General features: G+C 47.2%; 1 protein-coding gene and 1 long non-coding RNA gene across 2 annotated transcripts in view; one reads left to right on the top strand and one right to left on the bottom strand.

Moving 5' to 3' along the window:
* Positions 1-10,866, bottom strand: part of mgat4b (alpha-1,3-mannosyl-glycoprotein 4-beta-N-acetylglucosaminyltransferase B) — a 133,260-nt gene extending 122,394 nt beyond the window's left edge. Inside the window, exon 1 of the mRNA XM_078411664.1 lies at positions 10,673-10,866. Coding sequence (XP_078267790.1) covers positions 10,673-10,763 — 91 coding nt within the window. The 5' untranslated portion in view covers positions 10,764-10,866. The remainder of the gene's footprint in view (positions 1-10,672) is intronic.
* A 68-nt stretch (positions 10,867-10,934) lies between these two features.
* The window catches only part of LOC144600179 (uncharacterized), a 33,786-nt gene continuing 31,026 nt past the window's right edge, over positions 10,935-13,694 (top strand). Inside the window, exon 1 of the long non-coding RNA XR_013548095.1 lies at positions 10,935-11,091. This is a non-coding gene — a long non-coding RNA (uncharacterized LOC144600179). The remainder of the gene's footprint in view (positions 11,092-13,694) is intronic.

The following is a 13,694-nucleotide window of genomic DNA, read 5'->3' as shown; positions in this document are numbered from 1 at the left end:
GTTAGTTTTAAAATAATTTTAAATCTCTCCTGCAGGCCCGGCAACCCTCCGTGCAAACCTCTCCTGTGGGCACGGCAACCCCCGTTGGTTGGAAGCCTCTCCTGCGGGCCCGGCAAACCTCCCCCAACTGATGATCCGTGGACCCTTTGGCGGCCGGGGAGTCTCCCCCGAGGCCGTGGGCGGGCGAGGGGGGACAGGAAAGGGGAGAGGGAGCCACTCACCTCGGCCCAGGCAGCCATCACGTCGGCCAGAGCGAGCCGTGGACCCGTTGGGTGGAAACCCCTTCAACAGCAGCAGCTCAGTGGCGACGGCCATCTTGTTTGACCCTCTGCTGCCGTGCTGCACCACGGGAGGTCATGTGCGGAGCACGGCGGGACGTGCGTCGGTCCTCCCGGCAGGGGGAGGGGGAAAGCATTTATTAAAGTTTCAACTCAACAGCTCAGCATCCCCCCCCCCCCCTCATTGGCCACCACTCCCGTCACTCTGGCGGGTCCCATTGTGACGTCGAACGCAGCTGACGGCCAGGGTAATGGAAAAATTATTTTTTTAACTTTAAAATGTCAATAACGTTTAAAAAATACTTTAAAAAACTTCCTCCAGCCCTCCCCAGGACAATGGTGAGTAAGGTTAGCCTAAAATTGTCATGCTATCATGTACTGTTTTGGCTGTATTTCCAGATCAACAGCCACAAGCAAAAGGCTAAACAAACAAATGGCCAAACAAACAAGATGAGAGTTTTAGTAATATATAGATTTATAGCATATATCTTGTATAAACATTTATAGCAACATGTACCGGGGTACAGTGGAAAGCTTTTTTGTCACGCGCTATCGTATTTTTATATGTTTACAATCAAGCCATCGATAGAACACAGATAAAGGGAGTAGCCTTTAGTCTACTCGCCCCCCTGCAGGACCTATACATCAGGAGGTGTAGATCGAAAGCAAACAAGATTATGAGGAACCCCTGCCACTCCAGCAACGGACTGTTCCAGCTGCTACGGCCAGACAAACGCCTCCGCTGTCATGCTGTGAAAACGGAGAGGATGAGACGGAGTTTCTTCCCACAGGCCATCAGGACTGTTAACTATTATAACTCCAGGGACTACATTTTTGTCTTTTCTGTATTAACTTTAATGACAGAGACCCTGCATTTGGAAAAAATAAGATTTACCTTAATTGACAAACCTGAGTTATTTTTTAAAATATGGTCTCCATTTATTGAATTTTTAGAAAAGTAAATGGGTTTGGCACAGGACTAAAATAAAAATTTAAAATTAAAAGTTGAAACTTGAGTTAAGGGTTGGATGTACAACTGTGGTTATTGTCTCCCGGATCTACTCCCTTTAATTTTTATAGTTATATCTTTTTTTTTTAATCCTCTTATTCTCTCTTCCCAATAGTTTATAGGTTTTTTTGGGGGTTTTTTTCCTTTCTTCTTTATTTTTTATTTTCTCTCTTTAAAAATTTAAAAATTGAAGCTATGTAAGAACTCTGTAACAAATGTGTCTTTTATTTCTATTTGTACATATGCTTTTCAAAATTTTTTAAATTTTTTTTTAAATTTTTTAAAATTTATATGCTGTAACCGTAATTCTTTTTTTGCACAATCCGCAGGCATTGCCACTTTCATTTCACTACACATCGTGTATGTGCATGTGACAAATAAACTTGACTTGACTTGCAAGATAAAGTCCAGTAAAGTCTTAAAGTTATCCTGAACCTGAATCAAAACCTGGTCATTTTATAAAGAGCATACAGATATTTAACAAGGATGAATTCAGACATGTTAGCAGTGGTGCATAAGGATAAATAATTTAGTTCTCTTTTCTCTTCAGAAAAGTTTAAGGTGAACTAATATAGGTCTTTAGAGTTGTAAAAGGTTTTGGTAGAGTGGATGCAAAAACCATATTTACATTGCACATGGAAGAAACACATCTAAAGGTCATCAAGATAGTCCCCAAGAAATCCAACAGAAATTTCAATTAAAGCCAAGAAGGGTGAGCATGGAACTATCTAATGCAAGTAGTAATTGGGGGAGGGGGCAAGAGGGGCTGGACAAGTTTGAGGGAGAAAGGAATTAAGGGTTAGACTGAATGCATGAGAAAAGATGGAGACAGTGCAAATTGGCCGGGGTTGGCCGAATGGCCCGTTTCTGACCAATATTGTTTGGTTTCTGTGGAAACCCATCAAATAACAAAACAGCCATTTACAATGGATTTGTTTTCCTTTCCTTCTGCCCCTTGAATGGATTTAACACTATGCTTGGCAGCTTTACTCAGGTCTGGGAACCCAGCAGCGAGGCTAAATATTTCAACGCACTAAACATGAAAAAAGAGATGGTTTCGGAAACTTGCATTGCATCATTGAGGCCGATATAAATTTCAATGATTGCATAATTTCTTGACTGCCTGGAGCACTTTATACTCAAAGTAGTATTTTTGGAGAGCACCACTGAATTATATTAATGGCAGAGTATTGGAGTGGATTCGGTGGGCCAAGGGTTGTATCTCCCAGTCAATCAATTCATTCTTCTCTTCTGTGCCAGTTCCACATGGGCCTCAAGTCCCAAATCATTCAAATATGTATCTACTTCCTCCTTAAGAAGCACTTTTCAGGCCTGGGGTAGAAAATTACTGATTTACCTTAATTAGAAGTTTGTACACACCTCAGTTTTAAAACCCCTTAATCTTCTAACCCCTTAATCTTCGAGGTTCAACTAATGGTGGAAACATCTCAACATCGGCTCTGGCAGATGGTGCAGCTGGTAGAGTTGCTGCCTCACAGCGCTAGAGTCCTGGGTACGATCCTGACGCCGGGTGCTGACTGTATGAAGTTGCACGCTCTCCCTTTGATGGCGATGGTTTCCTCCCACGTCCCAAGGGCATGCAGATTTGTAGGTTAATTGGCCTCTGTAAATGACCCTAAACATGCAAGGAGTGGATGAGAAAGTGGAATAACATAGATCTAATGTGAACAGCGTGGACTCGGTGGGCCGAATGAACTGTTTCGCTGCTGGACACAAAATGCTGCAGTAACAACAGGAGAGGCAGCAGCTCTGAGAGAAGGAATGGGTGACGTTTCGGGTCAAGACCCTTCTTCAGACTGATGTCAGGGGAGTGGGCGGTAGAGATAAAATATAGTCGGAGACAGTAAGACTGGTAGAACTGGGGAGGGGATGGAGAGATAGAGAAAGCAAGGGCTACTTGAAGCTGCTATATCTCTCCAAACTAACGTCACCCATTCCTTCCATCTAGCCAGTTACTCTAGCATTTTGAGTCTATCTTCGGGTGTATAACCAGCATCTGCAGTTCCTTCCTACACGTTCCTTCTTACACGTTCCCAAGCCTTTCCTATCCATGAACCTATCCAAATATCTTTTAGAGTGCAGTAAACAGCAGCTGTTTCCTAATGAAGATCAATATTGTACGCGACTTCCTAACCATGTACTGCAATTCATGCACAAGAACATCTCGAACTTTCTGTACTTCGCTCTTGTTTGCCTTCAGATTCCTCTTAAAGTGCATAACCTAACACTTTCCTACATTAAACTGTACCTGACAAACTTTCGCCCATTCACTCATCCATATATATGCTGTTGCAGAGGCCTGAAGTTATCATTGCAGCAAGCGCTCCTGCGTATTTTCAGCAAACTTGGATACTTTAACTCTCCCCCCTCCAGGTCATTAATATAAATAACTAACTGAGGGCAACTCCACGAATTACATCCTTCCAGCCCTGAAAAAGACCCACTGGTTCCAATTCTATTTTCAATCGTCAATCTACATCAATAGACTTTCCTGAATACTATGTGCTCTTATCTGTGCTCCAGTCTCTTGTGGCAGCTTTTTCAAATGTCTGAATATCCAAATCTTCAACAGGTTAAAAACAGAAAATGCTGGAAATACTTAGCAAATCAGGGCTGATCTGTGGGAAGAACTGTGTTAATGTTTCAGGTTGAAGATCCTTCAGGAACTCAGAAGCAGACAAAAGAAGCTTGTTGAGCTGCAGGAGGATCCAAAGAAGGGTCCCGACCTGAAACGTCACCTATTCATGTTCTCCAGAGTTGTTGCCTGACCCACTGAGTTACTCCAGCACTGTGTCTCCTTTTGGAGGATCTACACCTACAGGCTTACTTGCACCAACTCTGCTCATTATATCCTCAAAGAACTCTAACACATTTGCCATATCGGAGTCACCTTTCACAAAACCATGTTGGCCTGGTTTAATTGTATTGAGCTTCTCTAAGTAACTACCCTTTTCTTGATTATAGGCTCCAATATCTTGACAACAGGTTTTACACATCTGCAGTTGGCCATTTTGTTTATCTCAGCCTCTCTTCTTGAACAATGGAGTCACGTTTGACTTTTCCAATCCAATCTTTCTGGACTCCACCATCTTCTCAGCAGCTTCCATCAACCCTATAGGTCCATTCATTTTTTTCTAATGCGTTGCCCATTATGATAATGATTGTTACAAATTCTTCTATGGTATGGGAAACTCACCCATCAAAAATCTTTGGGAGGATTGCTGTGCCTTGACAGTGAAGTGATGCAAAGTATTAAGTTACATTATCTGCAATTTCCTTGCTTTGCATTGTTTCCCCAATTTCATTTTCCAAGGATCCTACTCTAACCTAACCATCTGCTACTTGTCTATAAACCAACAAAAGCCATTACTATTTGATTTGATATTATTTGCCAATTTTCTATCAGTATTCTTCCTTTTAAGGTTTTTCGTTTCTTGATGCTGAATCTGATAAAATGCTTCAAACAACAACGATGCCATAACAGGAATGAAAAGCAACATCCAGACATCCATAATATTCCAGTGCATGGATATATAGAACAACGTTTTCCTTGTATCCACCAGAAAATGGGCACATTGAGATCTCTGATGCCCCATAAATAGTTGTTTCTCCTACTCAATTGTCACAAATGGACAGGGAGAACTGCCCAGTCTCAGGTACGAAGACCAATATATTCATTAAATCAGCATATCTCCCTCGTGGTTGTAACTTGGTACACGTGATAATAATGAAACCAATCATTGGATTCAGACCAAAGGGGCTGGACTATAATCGGGTGTCAAGCCCCCCCCCCCCCCCCCCATGTTTGATGAACCTGAAACATTGCTGTTTTTCTGCAGATGCATCCGACTGAGGATTTAAGTATTTTCAGCTGTTACTTCATAAGACGATGCAGATGTGTCAAGAAAATACAGCATATGAGAAAGCATGTATTAACCCAAAATATTTTAGAATCAGATCAGATTTCTGATTAGTTTATTGTCATATACACCACAGTGCAAAGAAATTCCTTGTTCACATACAGCTCAGAGTAAACAGTATACATACAGTAATGATAATTATAACAATAGATTCAGGAACAGTTTGAAACTGCAGAATGGTGCATTAAGATTGTAAGGCAATCCAATGTAGTGCAAAAAATCTTAAACTCCCTTAACTATAGCAGGATGAGTGGGGATCTCATTGAAACCCACCCGTGAAAGTAATGTGGATGCGGAGAGGATGTTGCCACTAGTGTGAGAGTCTAGGACCAGAGGGCACAGCCTCAGTATAATAGGACATACCTTCAGAATGGAGACAGAGACATTTATTTAGCCAGATGGTGGTGGATCTGTGGAAATTATTGCCACAGACTGCAGTGGAGGCCAAGTCATTGCATATTTTTAAAGCAGGGATTGATAGGTTCTTGATTAGTAAAGACGTCAAAGGTTATGGGGAGAAGGCAGGAGAATGGGGTAGAGAAGGAAAATAGATCAGCCGTGATGATGGCGGGACACACTCGACAGGCCACATGGCTTAATTCTACACCATGTCTTATGATCTACCATAACAGTAGCATTAAGAGCAAAAGAGCATGTCAGCACCTCCAGGCAGGGGATGTGAAAGAGGTGACTGTGTCAGGAGTCGTAGAACAGTAAGGAAGAAGCTGTTCTTAATTCTGGACAGTTGGGCTTTCAAGCCAAAACTCAGAGAAATAGGCCAAAAAGTTGGGTGAATTTCTGCAACTTTATTTCTGCAAGTTTATATTATAGAGCAATTATCCTATTTTAACACGTCGTGAAGGTACTATGACCAATGGTGCTGGGAAACAATGCTGTCTTATGTTCTGCCAATTGCTGAAAAGCAAGTCAAAAAGCCACAGATGTTGGAGAACCAAATTAAAGATAGATGCAGATAATATCGGAACGTTTAAGCAGGTACGGTCATAATGTTTGCAGGTACTATCGCAATGTTTAAGAAACATTTAGACCGGTACATAAATAGGAGGTTTAGAGGGAAACTAGACCAAGTGGACCCATTGGGCCAAACCTCTCCTGCATTGGAGGCACCCTCTCTTCCCCCCCTCCCCTCCCATTCACCCTCCCCCCTCCTCTTCCCTCCCGCTCCCTACTCCCCTTCCCCCTCCTCCATCCCCCTTCCTCCCACTCCATCAACCCCCTTATCCTCCCTCCTCCCCCCTCCCTAGGAGATAGATTTAAACTCTAAAATGTGAATAACTTAAAAAATATAACACCGATTTCAATGAAACGTCTTCCATTAGCACCAAAGGGACGATGGTGAGTAAGGTGGGCATAAAATTGTCTCACTATCATGTACCATTTTTGCTGTAGTTCAGGAACAAACAACAAACAAACGAGAGTTTTAGTATATTGATTGATGGGCCAAATGCAGGCAGGTGAGACTAGTGTAGGTGCAACATGTAGTCAGTGTGGGCAAGGTGGGCAAATAGAGCTGTATGACTATGACAGATATTGCTGGAAACATTCAGCAGGGTGGGAAGGCAGCCTTTGTGGTAAGTTAATGCTTTGGGTCGACGACAGATGATGCCTGGCCCGTTGAATACCTCCTGCACAAAACAATACAGCAACAAATGCAATCATGAAATCAATGTGGGTATACCCAGCCAGTGGAGGGAATAGTTTTGGGCCTTTGTGAAAATCCTCCCTCCAATGACACCAATATTCATGTCTGAGTTCAGTTTAAAAGCTATGAACAGGAGGCATCTCGACTAAAGTAAATCCGACATACAAGGAACTACAGATGTTGGAATTTGGGTAGACGATGTTTCGAGTCAGGACCCTCTTCAGATCCAATTGCTTTGCAAATGCACCAACCACTTTAAAAAAAACTGCTGGAGGAACTCAGTGGGTCGAGCAATATCTGAGGGGAAAAGGAACGTTGAAACCCTGCATCAACTTTAAATAAAAGCTACGCAGGTATACTCTGCCAGTGGAGGGATTAGTTTTGGGTCACTGACCTTTCAACAGTGCATTTTAAGCAGAGCTGAAACATAATACCATCTCTCTACAGAATCTGGCGAGCCAGGGAGTTTCCAGCATCTTCTATTTCCAATCTACTCAACTCTGGGTTGCTGCAAACAGCGAATGCGATTGCAAATCCAACACAGACACAAACCCATGCGGGCCGTTCCACACAAAAAAACTCACACGGATCTTAGAGGAAGAGAGTTAAACGGAAAGACCCCGCAGACAAAAGAAACCACAAAACGATTGCCCCTTCCAGTTGGTTTTGCCAAAACCAAGCATTTCATCAGCAAGGTTCGCACAATTAGACAAAGAGAAAGTTTCATGAGCTTCCTAGCGGCGTTGAGGGGAAAAAAACCCTATATAATGCAAACCTTTTCCCACCAGCAAGGAAGAAAACTGAGTCCACAACAGTAAAGCAACAGCACCACAAAACACAGCAGCTCCCGAGAGAATAAAGCAGAAAACATTGACTTGCTATGCTTAATCCTACTGTAGGGTATTCACGATTTGTTTTTGTCCAGCGACCAAGCTTGCAAAATTAACGTGAAAACCAATTTTGGTAACATTGCAATTCACTCTCCAGATGACCAAACTAGTTTTGGTTGTGCCAAATAGGAGGGACAGAGGGAAAAAAGAAAAATGACAAGAGGAAAATGAAGCACTGAAAGCACACACGCGCACAGCCCAGTGCAGACAATGCTCCGGCTGACAATACCTCAACTCCACCTAAATAGAGGACATGGCTTTGGGGCATTGTTGACCAGATCCCAGGGCCGTGGACATCTCTTGGACAGCAGAAACAAGGAGGAAAAGTCTGGAATAAGCCCAACACCAGTACCCTGGGGTAACCCAGGGTAAACAAGGAGGGGGTGGGAGATCAGAGAATAACAGAAGGGGACAGAAATGGGGAAAGAGTGGGAGAGAGTGAAGTGGAAAGGGTAGGAAGGAGGGATAGGATAAGGAAAGCATGTGAGAGGGTGGGATGGGGATAGGGTGGGATGGGGATAGGGTGGGATGGGGATAGGGTGGGATGGGGATAGGGTGGGATGGGGATAGGGTGGGATGGGGATAGAGGGAGAGAGGGACGGGGATAGGGAGAGGGAGGGACGGGGATAGGGAGAGGGCAGGGGATAGGGAGAGGGATAAGGAGAGAGAGAGGGATGGGGTTAGGAAGGGAGAGAGGAATGGAGATAGGGAGAGAGGGACTGGGATAGGGCGGGAGAGAGGGACGGGGATAGGGCGGGAGAGAGGGACGGGGATAGGGCGGGACGGGGAGAGAGGGACGGGGATAGGGCGGGAGGGAGAGAGGGACGGGGATAGGGCGGGAGAGAGGGACGGGGATAGGGCGGGAGAGAGGGACGGGGATAGGGCGGGAGAGAGGGACGGGGATAGGGCGGGAGAGAGGGACGGGGATAGGGCGGGAGAGAGGGACGGGGATAGGGCGGGAGAGAGGGACGGGGATAGGGTGGGAGAGAGGGACGGGGATAGGGTGGGAGAGAGGGACGGGGATAGGGTGGGAGAGAGGGACGGGGGTAGGGTGGGAGAGAGGGACGGGGGTAGGGTGGGAGAGAGGGACGGGGGTAGGGTGGGAGAGAGGGACGGGGGTAGGGTGGGAGAGAGGGACGGGGGTAGGGTGGGAGAGAGGGACGGGGGTAGGGTGGGAGAGAGGGACGGGGGTAGGGTGGGAGAGAGGGACGGGGGTAGGGTGGGAGAGAGGGACGGGGGTAGGGTGGGAGAGAGGGACGGGGGTAGGGTGGGAGAGAGGGACGGGGGTAGGGTGGGAGAGAGGGACGGGGGTAGGGTGGGAGAGAGGGACGGGGGTAGGGTGGGAGAGAGGGACGGGGGTAGGGTGGGAGAGAGGGACGGGGATAGGGTGGGAGAGAGGGACGGGGATAGGGTGGGAGAGAGGGACGGGGATAGGGTGGGAGAGAGGGACATGGATAGGGGAGGAGAAGGTGTGGAGAGTTGTTTGAGGTGTGGAGAGATGTTTGGGATGGGAGAGATGGAATGGGATCAAGGATTTGGGAAGCTGGTGGAGTGGGGGAAATGATTCCTAGGATCAAAGGCGAGGTGAAAGAGAAGGCAGGGATGACGGCAGAAGGTGACGGTGGGATGAGATTATGGTAGGGAGGAAGGGATGGGGAAGAGATGGCTGGGGTCAGAGTGAGCATGAAGGTGGGTGCAGGATCAAGACTAGGATGTGAACAGGGTGGCAGAAGTCAGGGATGAGAAGGGAAGAGATGTCTGGGCTGGGGATGCTCTGGAGAGGAGGCAAGGAATGTTGAAGAAAGAGGGGAGGGGGGTCTTTGGAGTACTCTTGGAGTGGGAGGGGGAGTACTCGGAGTGAGGGGATGTGGAGAACTCTGGGAGAGAGGTTAAGGGGAGAGGATTGCTCTGGCAGTGAGAGGAGGCAGATACAGTGAGTGTAAGGTGGGAGAGTACTCTGGGATATGGGGATACTCAGCATGAGAAGGGGAAAGGGAGTACTCCGCGAGTAGGGTGCTCCGGGAGTGAGGGGCGAAGAGAGTACTCGGGGAGTGAGGGAAGGATGTACTCCGGTCCATGTTGTACATGAGGTGTACTCTGGGAGAACTCCAGGAGTGAGGAGCACTCTGGCAGTGAGTGAAGAGTGGGAGTGCTCTGGGAGTGAGTGAGGAGGGGGAGTGCTCTGGCAGTGAGTGAGGAGGGGGAGCACTCTGGCAGTGAGGAGGGGGAGTACTCTGGCAGTGAGGAGGGGGAGTACTCTGGCAGTGAGTGAGGAGGTGGAGTACTCTGAGAGTGAGTGAGGTGGGGGAGTACTCTGGCAGTGAGTGAGGAGAGGAGTACTCTGGGAGTGAGTGAGGAGGGGGAGTACTCTGGCAGTGAGTGAGGAGGTGGAGTACTCTGGCAGTGACTGAGGAGGGGGAGTGCTCTGGCAGTGAGTGAGGAGGGGGAGTGCTCTGGCAGTGAGTGAGGAGGGGGAGTGCTCTGGCAGTGAGGGGGAGTCCAGTACTCTGGCAGTGAGTGAGGAGGTGGAGTACTCTGGCAGTGAGGGGGAGTCCAGTACTCTGGCAGTGAGAGGAGGGGTACTCTGGCAGTGTGAGGAGGGGAAGTATTCTGGCAGTGAGGAGGGGGAGTACTCTGGCAGTGTGAGGAGGGGGAGTGCTCTGGCAGTGAGGGGGAGTCCAGTACTCTGGCAGTGAGGAGGGGGAGTACTCTGGCAGTGAGGGGGAGTCCAGTACTCTTGACGTAAGGGGGGAAGGGGGGGGGGTAATTACTCTGGGGGCGCAGACCCCCGCACATACGGGTGGGCCCTCACCGCCTCCGCCGTTGCCCCTCCGAGCGAGCGAGAGAGAGAGAGGGAGGGAGGGAGGGAGGGGGGGGGGGTCGTCCCTCACCTTTCTGAGCGGAGAACGCCGCGTACCATGACACCGACACCACGCTGCACAGGACCACAGCCGTCACAACAGTCCCATTTCGGAGCCTCATCTCATCGGACAGACATTCTTGTGCCGGGTTCACGACCGCATCTCCTGCGGCGCCCGCCGTGCAGCCTCTGTCACTGCGGCCGCGCCAGCCGGCACTACTTCCCCGCGCGGACGCTCCCTCGCGACAGCCGCTGGCGGTGGCGGTCCGCCGGTCCTTGACGCATGCGTCGGCCTCTCACACCGCGGACGGCTACCCCGTCGGTGGGCTCGCCTTTGATTTTGCGGTTGGCGTTCGCTCGCTCGCTCGCCCCCTCGGTCGGTCGAATTTAATACCTTTCGCACCTGAAGACACACGAAAAGGTTTTGGGATGAAAACAAAACACTCAGAGGTACATTAAAATCAGATGTTGATTGTGGGTCGTGTGAATGAATTGATATATATGGACATTATGCAGGCGTTAATGCCGAATAACCAGTCTCCCTGCAGTATCCATGGCAACCAAAGCTTCTGACAGTCCAAATAGACGAACTTACATTTTTTAGATTAAAAGCTCCCAAAATCCTCTTTGGATTTAATATATTTTTACTTTCAGATAAATAATTCTAACAGTCGCAGAGATGTATATATCATTCAGGAGGCCGAGGGGTGATCTTATAGAGGTGTGCAAAATCATGAGGGAATAGATAGGGTGAATGCACAGAGTCTTTTGCCCAGAATAGGGGAATCACGAACCAGAGGACACTGCTGGTTTAAGGTGAGAAGTCCATGGTAATCACCAAAGGAACACCGTAATTCCATCCAAATATCTCCATTCTCCTGGATCTAGGACCCATCACCCCCCCCCCCCCCCCCCCTCCCCCCACCTTGAAAGTGGATCCTTGATTACCTGACCCCCTAGACCACAATCAGTAAGGGTAGATCCTCCTCGATTATTCCCAGTACCAGTGTCCTGCAAGGATGCATTTTCAACACTTTGCCACTCTCACCTTAAAGCTCTGCCATCATGACATTTCCACCCTGTTTGTGCCTCTCATAATTTCCTATACTGATCCTTTTTATTTTTGCCTGAGATATGGGTATCCAATACAATTGGCATCTATTATACTTTAACTGAGTGCTCTGTGAGTTACGTCATAGGAATATATAAAATCCATCTTCTTGTTGTGGCTCTGGACATGTATATAAACCACATAGGTAAGCTTGGCAGGTTTACATCCCTGGGGATGTAGACTAACTTTTACAACAATGCAATCGTGTCATGGTCTGCATTATAGACTTGTTTCTTTTTCCAGGTTATTTAATGAACGGTGCATTTACATTTCACAATTTCCATGTTGGAATTTGAACTTATGTATTCAGATCATTCTAGGTGTTTTAATTACAAGCTCGAGTAGCATAAACACCCTGCTGCAATACTTGGTCTTTTGTAGACTATAATCCCCCAAATCTATACTCTCCAACCTGTCAGTCCCTTTAGACTTTAGATATACAGTGCAGAAACAGGCCCTTCGGCCCAACGTCTCCATGCTGACCAGCAATCACCCCGTACACTAACACTATCCTACACACCAGGGACAATTTACAATTTTTATCAAAGCCATTAATCTACAAACCTGTACGTCTTTGGAGTGCGGGAGGAAACTGGAGAAAATGAGTACCCGGAGAAAACCCACGCAGCAATAGGGAGAATGTACAAACTCAGTGCAGACAGCACCCGTAGTCAGGGTCGAACCCAGGTCTACGGCACTCGGAGGCAGCAACTCTACCGCTGCGCCACTGTGCCACCCTTTGCTGTTCTTGCATGCATCAAAGAGAAGGACATCCTGAAACTCATTACAAAAGAGAACACTTTGAAACTGTTACATGGAAAACATGACTGCTAATTTACACGCAATATTCTCCTAAGTACACAAGTGGCTGGATAAGCAAACGGTAGTTTTAAACTTGAGGAAATTACAAAAATTACCAGAGGCATTGATCAGGTAGAAAGTTGGAACCATTTTCCCAGGATGGAAAAATCAAATACGGAGATGTGCGGGGGCATTTTTTTACAGAGAGTGGTGAGTGCCTGGAACGCACTGCCGGGGGTGGTGATTGTGGCATTAAAAAATCTTTTGAATAGGCATATAGATATGCAGGGAATGGAGCGATATACATTATGTGAAGGTGGATAAGCGATGGTCTTGGTATAATGTTTGGCATAGCCACTGGGCGGAAGGACCTTTTCTTGTGCTGTACCGTCCATTGATTTATGCAAAGCACAAAGTTCTGGAGGAACTCAGTGGGTCAGGCGGCATTTATGGATGGGAATGGGCAGGTGATATTTCGGTTCGGGACCATTCTTCAGATTGATTGGACTAGGGGGGAGAAAGCTGGAAGAGCGAGGTGGGGTGGACCAAAGCCCCCTTCTTTCCCCTCCCTCTGGCCCTGTCCACTCATATCCCTCCCTCCTTCTGTCATCTCATATTTTGTCTCCTTTTCACCTCAGCCTTTGACACTTATTTCACCTATCTGCCAATCACCCACTTCACCTCGCCTGTATCCAACTATCACTTGCCAGGTTTTGTCCCATTCCCCATCTCTCATTTTCCAGCTTTCTCTACCCCCCTCCCACTCGAATGTCTGAAGAAAGCTCCTGACCTGAAATATCATCTGTCCATTTCTCTTCACAGATGCTTCACTGTTCCTCCAACACTTGTTTTTTTGTTCAAGATTTCAGTATCTGCAGTTCCTCCCCCCTCCAGTAGGTTTAACCTTGCCTTCTCAAAGGCCTGTGCAGCTTGGTGTGTTCCAGTCTCATGATCTCCTCCAGACCATCGGCTCTCCATGATCTTTGTGCCCCTCCAATTCAGACCTCTGAACCATCCCTGATATTCTTCACCATACATCTGTGGAGGCTTTAAACTAAGATTTATTTTCCCTTTTTAGTGAATACAAAAAAATCGTACAGGGTGGAAAGGTCAAGGACTAGAGGATGTAGCATTAAGGTCA

Source organism: Rhinoraja longicauda, chromosome 14 (assembly GCF_053455715.1).
Source record: "Rhinoraja longicauda isolate Sanriku21f chromosome 14, sRhiLon1.1, whole genome shotgun sequence".
In the NCBI taxonomy this organism is placed as follows: Eukaryota; Metazoa; Chordata; class Chondrichthyes; order Rajiformes; family Arhynchobatidae; genus Rhinoraja; species Rhinoraja longicauda.
Note: the sequence above shows the minus strand (reverse complement) of the source record. Positions and strands in the feature narration are given on the sequence as shown.